Here is a 12722-nt window from a genome sequence, read left to right as displayed (position 1 = left end):
TAATTGTGTATCTGTATTAGTAAACCAAGCAGTAGCCCTGCCCCATTACTTTAGATATAAGGTGACGTCTCCACCTGAACACAACATCCAGAAGAGAAAGCAAGCAGTAGTTGAACAGTCGTACTACCTGCAGTTCTCAGGGATGGCGGTCAAAAAGATTTTTTCTTTGCTGTTTCTGATGGCAGTTGCCAGTGTACTTCTAATGTTATCATGGGAATATTTATCAACAACCAGCAGGTAAGTTGTATTTCTATTTAGTCTAGAGAAACATTAAGGATAAAGAAAGGAATTTAACACAAAGATTTGCTAAATAGTTATTTTCTCCAAAGAAATCAATTTCAGCAAATTTCCAGGTACAGTATTGTTGTTAAAGTGTATCTCGCTAATTCTCCGATGTTGCCTCTATTGCTCTTTTGTCAAATTACCAACTCAGTTGGACTGCTTTCTCAGGAAATAACAGAGATGAAGACAGATTGTTGAAAAGTTATATTGTATTCTGGCATAAAAGAGGAAACTCCACCCTGCCTGCTGTGTTTACAACAACACATAAAGCAAAAATTGCAGATTTCACAAAAACAAACCCAGTAACCGATCAAATGGAAGCCTCTACACGTGGCGCTGTGGCTGAGACTCCCATGCCTATCCTCTCAAGAAACTCCTTCAAGAAGCTTCCTCAGTGGGATTTTGAGGATGTTTATAACCAAGATGCTCCACCCAGACAGACAGTAAGCAAGTTATGACAGAGCAAAAAAATATAAATGTATTAACTTTGTGGAAGTGGATGAACCTAGCTGATGTCTATCTTTGGTGTGGCATTTGCTTTCCCTTTAGAGCTTTCACAAAGTAAGCTGCTAAAAGTTCATGACCACTATCATCTCTCTATTAAAGACAGGAATATCTGTGTGCATGTGTGTCTCGATTATGTCAGGAAACGTTCATCCAGTCTACTTCAAACGTGGCGGGTGTGTTGCTGTTGATGTTGTAGTGAATTGTTGAAACAGCTTGAAAATTGAGTTATCATCATCACGCAGGTTTGATATATGTTGGAAACAAATGTGTTGAAACCAGTGATGCACAATATTGATTTTTAATTAAAAAGAAGTTAATAAAATACAATGTTTACACATAAGAAAGGCTAAGATGTCATGTGCAGCAAGATTTAGAATTTAATATTCCATAACTCTGGCCTAACCAAATCTAACTGACTCTAATGCACTTTTGTTAACAAAATAAATGACAGTTTTGACTCTTTAAATATTTTAATAGCATTTTAAAAGTATGACTTTCATAACAAATAAAGCCTAATAAAATGTTTTGTATTCAAAATCAAATTGACTGACATAAGATGTCAAATCATACATCTCAAAGTCCTAAACACAAGTACATTGAAACAAAAAAGTACATTGTATTATAGAACTGAACTGAATATATAAACAGAATAATAAAAAGCATATGGCTAGAAAAATAAATTAAATTCACAGACATAAGATGTTAAATCAGACATTTCAATGTAACAAGTCATTTGAAACAAAAACTAAACTGCATCCCTCAGTACAAAAGATAAAGGCTTATATAGAACTAAAAGTCTGTGGATGCTTAGTCTGTAGATTTGAATGGAATACTTATGAGCATATGGCCAGCGAAATAAACACTGACATAAGATGCGTGAAAGAAAATTTCTCCCACAGAAGAATTACGGAGTCAGAGATGTGATGAATCTACCCTTTATACTGCTGTCCAAAGAGACAGTAAAGGTTCTCTCCTGACATGCAGCGTCTTTCTCCTTAAATACTCTCAAGCACAAGCCACAACAGCAAATGGTAATCACATGTGGAGCAAACACTTCACATTCTTGGTTACATCCTACTGTCATAAGGTGGGAGTGCAAATGCAAGTAGCAGAGGTGTGGACCCAAGTGCAGAGACAGGCAGGGGATGCATTCATCAAAAGATTTATTTACGTGAATAAACACAGGCTTACGTGGAAACACAAGGCATGAGTCCAAACAAAGCTGAATCCCAAAAAGGCAAAGTAATAATCCAAACAGGTAGAGAAATGATTCAAAACACAAATAATCCAAGCACGGAGAACAGAGCACGGGGCAGAACACTCAACACTTGATGAGGATGTAACAAAGCCTGAACAGAACAAGTAACAATTAAACATCAGATGACAAGCAGGGCGGGACCAAGACCAGGTGGAGACAAACAGACACAGACACACAGGCAGGCAGAGGGGAGCAGACAAAACCAGACAATGCATAAACACAACTGAACATCACAAGGCAAACTAAACATGACAGGAAACAAGCATGCAAGACTAAACACAGTCAAATAATAAATCACCAAACAGAGAACACAAATCAACCCAAAACAGACTAAATAATACAAATAAACTACAATCAAACAAGAGACAGACTAACACTAGGATAAAACAGAACACAAAGCAGACAACACCAAAATAATACAAACACAGAACAAGGAATAAATACAAAGACGTGAACCAAGACACAAAACCAAAATACAGGACTGAAAAACTTAGATACTGACAGAACTAAACATGAAAAAAGAAACAAGGCTACAAAGAAAAACACAAAAGCCGAAACCAAGAAAGACTAAACCCAGGAAAAACAACAGCATAAAACCAAGGTCCTAACATTTGTACAGTAAAGCTCACATACAGGTGATGGCACAGGTACAGAAACAAAAAATGATATCAAAAACAATTAGAATAGGAATTAATGCATGGATAATCATAGCACCCCGGGGCCAAACTGATCATTTAACCATTTGTTGAAACTAAAACCTGCCGAGTTAGAATTTTGTCAAATAATTAAATAATACATTTTTTTTTAAATAATTGTAATAATTGTAACACACATAAACCTCCAGTTTTAGCCAAAATATAATTCAAAGCCATCTCATGTTTTAGCAGAGTTAATCAATAAGACTTGTCAATTGTTGCAAAGTATTGGAAACCCTTTATAGTTTCATTAGCAAAAGCAGACATTGAATAAGTGATATTATCAATGTGATCAGCCAGAAATGTGACCCCGTAACAAGGAAATATGCCAATGCCCCATTTTTCACCTAAGGAAATATAACAATGGTATGATACAAGGTTGGAAGACTGAGCCATGTACTGCTTTTGAATGTGGCCGTGTTCTGAATGTTGTTTTAAAGTAATGGGAAGTACTACTAAGTTAAGAATGGTAAGCTTAACAAAAAAAAACAACAATCAGACCATCCTGGCGGTAAGAACAGGAAGGCTTCTCCAACTTTCAAAGTAATGTTAATAGGGTAAGAGCTGGTTTGAACAATGTGAAACTCCCATAAACTGACCCATACCATTTGAACATAAACAGATAGAGGTTCTGTGGCCATCTGATTGCAAAATCAATTTACACAAGATAGATCAATTTTTGTCTGATCTATTGTGTGATAATGCTTTCCCTTAGTCGCCTTACACCATGTTTGGTAACAGATTTTACACCGTTTTCGCATGTTATCATCCATATATGTGGGGTGGTGATGGAACAGTGGATAAGACACATGTCTTGTCACATAAGTCACATGTCACATGATGTGAAAAATTCCCACTGTGACGCATACACCAATGTGTCCCTGAGCAAGACACATAACCCCTTGTTGCTCCAGAGGCGTGTGACCTCTGACATAAATAGCAATTGAACAGCAAAACTTTGGACTGAACTAACAACTGGCCAATGCCTTACTTCCAGCTGGAATAAACAATGCCAATTTGCTGGAGGCAATGTCTAAGACAGTAGTGTGAGGACCATACAACCTACTTTTTATCCCCCTGATAACAGAATACCAACTTTTTTTCTTGATAGAATTATCCATAAATTTATCTGCATCAAAACCCCATGGTTTTCATCCACTTTGCTCAAGTATATACTGTGATGTCCTGCCCATGGGTTAATACAAATGATTTAGTTGCCTGTGCTGACACCATCTACAAAGCAAGAAACAAAGTCAAAGTTAAAAAGATTTAGCTGTGTCAGGCAGAATCCTGCTTCAAGTTAATGAACTCACAAAAGTCAGTCGAGGCGTCAGTAAAATGTGTGTCTGCCTTAGCAGTCAAAGTAAAACAAAAAAATCAGTCAATAGCCAGATGTTTTACCCCCATGTGAGATGTCGTATAAGGGCTGGGAGATCTCCACACAACAAAAATTTAATCCATGAAAAAAATTAATTTAGTATTTTGTTTTGGAAAACCCTAGATTTCCTGTACCTTGTTCATGATCCAAATTAATGCACCAATTTTATAACAAAATGCACCTTATCATTTGGAAAAACATATGATCGTTTTCTGATGAAAAAATAAATAGTGACATTGTGTCACTTTGACAGTCCCCTGGTTTGGGAAAACACACAAGTTTATCATCACCACCCATTGCAACAAATGTGAAAACAGAACAGAATCTGGAGTCAGGATGAAAACAGAAATGTTAAAATGTGCATGTGCTAAATTTAGGAAAAAACAACAAAAAGCTAGAGGGAGTCTGTGACAACATGGTCTCGAAATGTCATCTTTAATATTCCCAAATCAAAAAAAGAAAACTTGCTACAAAACCCAAAACTTCTCAGGCACTGTTAAAAAATACAGACAGGGTTACTGATGCAAGAATCAAAAAACCCCACCTAGCCTACTTAATCCATCTCTGTTGTATCACACTCCTCCCTTTTCTTCCATTTTATCCATATAGGTGTAATCTCTAGTGCCTGATGAGAAATGTGACCCTAATTTCAGAATAAATAAATATCAGTAAACTTGATGGCACTTGTTCTCTGATCTTCCCATATTGTATATGGTCGGAGTGGAGTTTATATAATTATCATCGCAGACACATGCCCATTTTATTTTGTTGTTCTTAGTGGGGCATAAAATTCTTAATGTTTGAAACCAACACTTATCAACTGGCTAGATCACCAGTTATAATTCTTTGGCTCAGTACAGTCTCTTTAACAGCAAGCTGTAATGTGTGCCACATAGCCCAAGATGGCAACCCCACATTCCTTCATAGTCTTCGCCATATTGCGTGCATCGTCCTGACGGCTATTTCAGAGATGTATTAAGCAAGCCACAGACTCTTTTGAATGTCTTTCAGAAAGACAGAAGAAAGGTCTCAATTCAACTCAATATAGAGCATTGATGCCAAAAATAATTCTCACGCTTTTATTTTGCAGGCACAATGATTTAATGACACAGTGATAATGTGAGTAACTTTGGGTTAGCTGTCATGAGAGAAAGAGCGTGAGCGGCAGTAAGTGAAGGTGAAAGTCAGTGGAGCAAAGGAAAAGATTAGCAGAAAGTTGTCCAGTTTGGCAGGCTACAGTGTATGTTACTGTGTGTGCGTTAATGAATGCTGCAGCTTCTAATGACCAAGTTGTTTCCTAACTGCTGGACAAATGAAAGGGTTAATGGCATAAATCATCTGTGCTCATCTGTTTGACTTCTCTGTCACCTGATTTTACCTGCTGTTTCTTCAGCTGTGTGGGGCCTTGATAAAATCAATGGTTTCAGCTAGATGAACAAGGTGGAAATCACATTTTTATATGTTTTTCTTTCTGTTAGATTGAATATTTTATCTTTCATTCTCAGACATGTGCTGAGTCTCTGCGAAACTCTAAAGATGAGAGCTTCAAGAAGGCTTTCCTTCCCAACATACGTTTGTTTCTGCACAAAGACAGCATCAACATGAGCGAGTGGAACAGAATATCACATTTTAATAATCCTTTTGGTTTTATGGAGTACAAGTATAACGGTAGGCAACGTTAAGCAACCACCTAGCAAGCCATTAGTAATAATGTTTTGCTTGTATAAACCAGTTTTTTTCCCCAGCTTCTATGTGCATTTTGTGTTTTTTGGTTTACAGATGTGATGACTTCGCTGAAGTTGATCCCAAAGCCAAAAGAGCCACTGCTCCTTCCAAAGCCAGGCAGTGGCGGGTGTGTGAGATGTGCTGTGGTGGCCACTGGTGGGATCCTCAATGGCTCTAAAATGGGGAAAGAGATCGATGCTCACAATTACGTTTTCCGGTAAGAAAGAGGAAAACAACTTAGTGACCTGGCGGGCCATAAGGTTTCAAAACAATTCAAAAGGTAATTCATGGAAGACATTTTAAAGATCATATATCCCTGTGTCATTGCTGAGGTGACGGCTATCAGGAGCACTGGTCATTCACTTTATTTGCCGAGTCAATATTTAGATATGGTTTCTCATGAATCTCATGAGGCAATAGTATGAGTACATAATGCCACTCTCACATTTCCATCTGTTTGTGTGGTAGGATGAACGGTGCAGCCATCAAAGGCTACGAGGAAGACGTAGGAAACAGAACATCAGTGTACGTTCACACGGCCCACTCCATCACTATGTCGCCGTATTTTTTCAAGAAGTACGGATACACATCTGCACCTCATGATGAGGTACTCAAACTCCAATGACAAGAGTGTTACAATGTAATGTGGCGGATGTGGTTTAGAGGTAGAGAACCACTAGTGATAGAGTCAGTTGTCCACTAATCAAAAGGTCCTTGGTTCCAACCAAAGATATGTGGCAGGCAAACAAAAACATCACAGGCTACAAAAGTAGGAGTTCCCCTATCATGTGTGAGGTCACATTACCAGATAAGACCTTTTATGCTCAACAACAAAGTCAGTTGTAAAGTCTACTACCACCTGCTTCAAGACAGCCACCATCATTGCTGTATCTAAAAAGTCTGCAGTGTTTAGTCTGAATGACTACCGTGCTGTAGCACCCCCATTCTGATGAAGTGCTTTGAGAAACTGGTTCTGCCATCTCCACTGCCCTCTAATCAGTCTTCACACACCCTGGGAGAAATAACACCTACATCAGAATGCTGTTTGTGGATTTCAGACCAGCATTCAACACAATGTCTCCCATGAAACTTATCAGCAAACTCAACACTCTGGGTTTAAGTACCAGACTCTGCAACTGGATACTGAACTTCCTCACAAATAGACCTCAGACAGTTTGGACTGTTGGACACACCTCCTCCACCCCAACGCTACCACCATCATTGTATTTCAAACAATGATGAGACTTCATCATAATGAATAATCTTACAGTGTGGTGCACACTGAACAGCCTACTGCTCAACATCAGCAGAACCAACAAACTGATGGTTGATTTTAGGGAAAAGGAGATAAATATACACACTACTGTCTACATCAGTGGAGCAGTGCTGGAGCAGGTGAACAGTTTTAGGTTCCTGGGATTCAGCATCACAGAGAACCTGACATGGTCAACTCACATCTCCAGGCTGGTGAAGAAAGCTCAGAAATGGTTGTATTTCAGGGAACAAAAGAAGGCAAAAAGACAATAGAAGGCATCCTGAATGGAATTGGTATGTGATGTGCAGGATCCAGGATCGGAGCCACAGCCTGTCCACCCTGCTGCCGTCTGGAAAGAGATGTAGAAGTATCTGCTGTCGCACCACCAGACTGCAGAGCAGATTTTTCCCCCAGGCTATGAGACTCAAATTCCAATTCATCCTCAGCCCTTCTCTATGCATTATAGTTTATTTCTGTTTACCATTTTATAGTTTTTGTATATACTGTCTGCTTTGCAGAAGAAAGAAGCTGCAAACTGCATTTCATTTTACAACCCTGTTGTAAAATGGTGATTAAATCTACTGTGTACCTTCCTTTTGGCAGGGTATAAAATACGTGCTGATTCCTGAGGGGATGAGGGATTTCAACTGGCTCCAGGGTCTTCTCAAAGGAGAAAGGATCTCTGCTGGGTCATATCGCAACCATCGGTGATTAGCAACTCAATATACTATTAGTGAAAGGTGACACGCGCACACACACACACACACACACAGTTTATCCAGTGCTGGAACATTTTGGATTGGGCCTGGAAATGTTGGCCAGTCCTGAACCATCCCTTAGTTATGCTGCTATAGGCCTAGACTGACGGAGGATTTCCCATGATGCACTGAGCTCCTCTCTCCTCTACTTTCTCTCCCTCTGTATGCAACCTCATCCCATTATTGCATGTTACTAACACAACTTCTCCCCTTTCCGGTAGTCTTGTGCTTTCTCGTCCCTCTCCTCTCACCTCCTATTACTTCCTGCAGGTGTTTCTGGCTCTGGAGCTGTGGAGTCTGGATCTGTGGCTGCAGGTCACCTGTTGCCCCCGTGTTTCTGCTCGACACTCTAGACTATTGTTGCTAGTCTTATTGTTATTGTTGTTGTTATAATCATTAACATTATGATTATTATCATTAACACTACTATAAATATCTGTACCATTTTTCATTTAGTCTATAGCAACATCCCCTTTACTGTCTGTACCTGTGTGTGCATATTGTGTAGGCTGCCTCCCTCTCTCCTTCCATCCCTCTCTTTTTCTCTCTGTTCCTCTGCTGCCCCCTCTCTCTCTCTCTCTCTCTCTCTCTCTCTCTCTCTCTCTCTCTCTCTCTCTCTCTCTCTCTCTCTCTCTCTCTCACCCCCAACCGGTCGAGGCAGATGGCCGCCCACCCTGAGTCACGGTTCTGCTCGAGGTTTCTGCCTCTTAAAAGGAGGTTTTTCCTTGCCTCTGTCGCCTAATGCTGCTCTTGGTGGGAACTGTTGGGCTTCTGTAAATAGCATCAAAGAGTACGGTCTAGACCTGCTCTTTTATGAAAAGCGCTGTGAGATAACTGTTGTTGTGATTTGGCGCTATATAAATAAAATCGAATTGAATTGAAATGTGTCGCCAAGTGTAATATCCGATGCAGGTGAACATTTATTTTTGAAGTGACTTTACATTTTAATTATTGAAAGAAGGCAAGCAGGTATCAGTTCTTAAATTTTATGGAGGTCATAAGTCATGTTAACCATTCACCAGATACTGCTTTGTGGCTGGGCAGAAAACTCATGCAGTGTACTTGTGAAACACAACAACCCAGTGTCTTTTTGTGAATTAGGCAATAAAAGTTATTCATCAAGTGTTTATGAGTTCAAGAATAAGCTTTGTAACATCTTCCCTGCAGGTTTGTGTTTAAAATTTTTTAACAACTTTATTTAAAAAAAGCAACTAGCAACAAAATTTGCAACAGACCATCAGGGAAAAGGTGAGAAATATAAATATTTTATATTGAAATGAATTCCACATGCATGTTCATCTGCATGCAAGGTCATCTCTCCCTCGCTGCACTAAGCTTTATGCAACTGGAATAAGGAAAACATACCGGGCTCTTCCTATTAATCTATTTTGTGTCTCCTCTCTCCTCCGTCCTTATGCCTGTGACCCAGAAATCTATCTCAGCGTCTCAAGGACGTCTCAATTCCTAAGATGCATCTCACATGTTGGCTCGTAATGTCCAGTTTATGTAATGTTACTAAGACGCCACCACAGTTGTTATATACCACGTTGTAAATTGAAGTAAAAGTAAATAAAAAACGAAAGTAGCTAAGTAAATAAAACATAACGTTGTCATGAATGCTGTTAAGCTCATTGACAAAGATCATAAAATACAGGCTATAATAAAACAATGGACATTTATTGCACATATTCATATTTAACTGACGCTTTAAAACGATGATTCTGAAGCCATGTCTCATTTTGTTAAATGCCTGTTGCCTCGAATCCTCTCTCCTCAATTCCTTTCGAGGAGGCAGGGAATGGAATCGAGGATGTACAAACTGAGAAATGAGAAATTCCTTGTCGATATGTTGATTGCTGTTAAGATGCAAAGTGGCAGACATCCACCATAACAGCTGCCAACAATAACAGCACCAGATTAACACAAGTAACTCAGAAACACAGTGTAACTGTAGTAATTTTGCACTTTTCAGCATGTCGTTTCGTTAACCCTGCTGACTTTTATATTTTAACCCTCCAGGCCGTGGACGTTCTATGGCGGGCAGTACAATGAGAGCCGCTTCTATGTTCTGCACCAGGATTTCCTCAGATACGTGCGGAACAGGTCAGCCTCCTTTCACAATCCTACTACTTTTTTTACTTTGTATGGTTTATAATGATAATGACTTTTTTTTGTACTTTGTTTTAGCAGGTGGGCAGGGACAAGCAGATAGTGGAAGGGAAGGAGAATGCTAACTGAAATAGTCGGCCAATGACCGGCTTATACCAACAGCCTGTGAGCCAGACTAATAATTAATAATAAAAATGTGCATAGACTTGTACTGAACGTTTTACTATAGCCTACTCAGAACCTCAGTGTGCACACTCATTACTCAGAAGTATTATGTAGTAGAAGTATTAAGTATTATGCATTTGCGACTCGTGGGGGGCAGTGATTGTATCGGGGCCAACTCATTTTCGGCAATTATTTATAAAAGAGAAAATATATTGGTGGAACAATTATATAATATTTATTTAATATGCTCAGGGAAAATAATACAAGTATAGGTAGCACTGGTTTATTTACTTCCTCTTTAGGCAGCAGATGTGCAAGAGTGAAACACAAATACACACACACACACACACACACACACAGGAGTGTGGACTGAAAATATTTGGCATGTCAATAGAAGTTTTCTTTTCTTGGCAATCATAAATTGTTCTTTTTGTTTTTTGTGTGTTATTTTGAATGTATGCTTATTTTAAATTGTTTGTCGTTTGTTTTTTCAACATGTTTGAAATAAATGTATCAATCAATAATGTACATTTACTAATTTAGCTGATGTTTTTATCCAAAGCGACATACAATTACTATTTATGTCAGAGGTCGCATGCCTCTGGAGCAACTAGGGGTTAAGTGTCTTGCGCAGGGACACATTGGTGGATGTTTGAACCCGGGTCTCTCACACCAAAGGCATGTGTCTTATCCACTGACCCATCACCACCCCTATACATACATGTAATATACATGTAAACAGATGGATTTTAAAACTGTTTTGTTTATTTACATAATAAACATCTAGCTATTTGTACTCAGATGTCAAATATGAAAATGTCAAGGAACTTTGTAATGTCTATAGTCACATTGGAGTGTGTAGTTTATATTGTCTTCTATGCCAAAGACATTGGTATTGTTCATTGCCCACAGGTTCTTAAAGTCTCCTCATCTGAATGGTTCACACTGGGCGATAGTCAGACCAACCAATGGAGCATTCACTCTCTTCCTGGCTCTGCACACCTGTGACACTGTAAGTTAATATTAGCCATCTAAAGGTATCCATGCCTCTATAAACATGAAGTATGCAGTATACAGTTACAGATTTTAACTCTTAATTGGTATAGTTTATCATTTCTAAAATGAATTGTTCAACATTCAGGGAAATGTGTTTGTTTGCAGATTTTAAGTCTATTTCTATCTAATTTAAATCTATTCATTTTCAACAATTATGGCATTGTTAGTGTCAAAATTCTGAAAACAAATGTGACACAATCTACAAACAGAACATGAAATTCACCTGCAAACAAATCGCTTTACATTCATTCAAATTCTGGTTTTCAAGTACAAGTCACTGATTTCTATTTGTGAATCATGATGTGTTTATTTGTAGATTTTTAATCTTTTTGTATATCATGCTTTATATTTGTGGATCATGAGAACTTTGTTTGCGGATGTTTAATCTATTTGTAGATTGTGTTATGTGTTTACAAGTTGTAATATCTGTTTGTGACTTTTAGTCTGTCCATTTTATCATATTGCTGCAGTGGAAATTACTTCACAAAGACAGCCCTACTTTTAACAAATCTTTTCTTGGTGTGAGTTCACCTGTTCTGTTTTTGTCATTCTCAGGTGAACGCATATGGATTCATGACTGAGGACTACAAGAAATACTCCAACTACTATGTTGAGAAGAATATTAAAACCAATGTCATTTTCTACGCCAACCATGACTACATCCTGGAGATGAAATTGTGGAAGAAATTACATGACAGCAAAATAATGAGGCTATATCAAAGAACAGACTCAGAAACTGGGACAGAAAAGCTGAAACAACTCAGATAAACTTAGGTCATTTTACTTGTCTGTTTTTTAAACTGATGCTAATTGTTTACGCTCCTTGGAAGAGATGAGGAAACTCAAACCCCGAGCCAATGTATGACAACAGTTTCTGTAACACTGTCCGGATTAAGTATGTGATAAATGGAGGCCTTGATATGTTTTTTTTCAGTCCTGGTCTGACAAAATATACTTAATAATTATTTTAGGTTTGGACTGTTGGTTGGACAAAACACACATTGTGGATATGTCACTTTGGGTAATTGTAGCGGCAGTAGTAAAAAAAGGCCAGCCTTCCTTTCTTTCCATTTTCTGGGGTTATCTTTTCACACCGCCCGCCATTTTGGCCACAGCAGTGCAATCACATGTCTAGTTCTATAAAACACCTTAAGCATTATTGCTCAGAAGTTTCAGAAAGCTTCATGTGCCCAGCGCTGTTTTCTGGGTTTTATTATTTAGCAATGCCCGTCATAGGGCCACAGTACTGCAACAACAAATCTGAGCTGACACAACACATCTAAAACAACCGATTTATCTGAGTTTCCGAAAGTTCAACTGCAGTACATGTTTCCTGACAATGTAATGACTGCGCTTTAACTGAATAGTTTAGAGTCAACTGTAAGAGTTGTATGCAAATGCTTATCTTTGCTTTCCTCCGGTCACCACCTCCATCAAACTTCAATAGTAAACTGCCATAGGAATGATAATTACCGATGAAAACATATTAGGCTATATTCTAACCAGAAACATTTAAGAAAACGTAAATTACAAA

The 12722-nt window shown here is 38.5% G+C and overlaps 1 protein-coding gene across 1 annotated transcript; it reads left to right on the top strand.

Moving 5' to 3' along the window:
- The first annotated feature begins 98 nt into the window (after positions 1 to 98).
- LOC119915506 (alpha-N-acetylgalactosaminide alpha-2,6-sialyltransferase 1-like) lies at positions 99 to 12337 on the top strand. The gene is made up of 9 exons (XM_038735054.1): positions 99 to 237; positions 434 to 725; positions 5626 to 5788; positions 5900 to 6062; positions 6314 to 6452; positions 7704 to 7807; positions 9878 to 9961; positions 11045 to 11144; positions 11744 to 12337. Exons 1-9 carry the CDS (start codon positions 143 to 145, stop codon positions 11954 to 11956), a joined length of 1353 nt encoding a protein of 450 aa, XP_038590982.1. The 5' UTR covers positions 99 to 142; the 3' UTR covers positions 11957 to 12337.
- The last annotated feature ends 385 nt before the right edge of the window (positions 12338 to 12722 follow it).

This window comes from Micropterus salmoides, unplaced genomic scaffold (genome assembly GCF_014851395.1).
Source record: "Micropterus salmoides isolate LMB-PRFRI ecotype aquatic unplaced genomic scaffold, ASM1485139v1 Ms_hic_scaffold_21, whole genome shotgun sequence".
NCBI lineage: Eukaryota > Metazoa > Chordata > Actinopteri > Centrarchiformes > Centrarchidae > Micropterus > Micropterus salmoides.
Note: the sequence above shows the minus strand (reverse complement) of the source record. Positions and strands in the feature narration are given on the sequence as shown.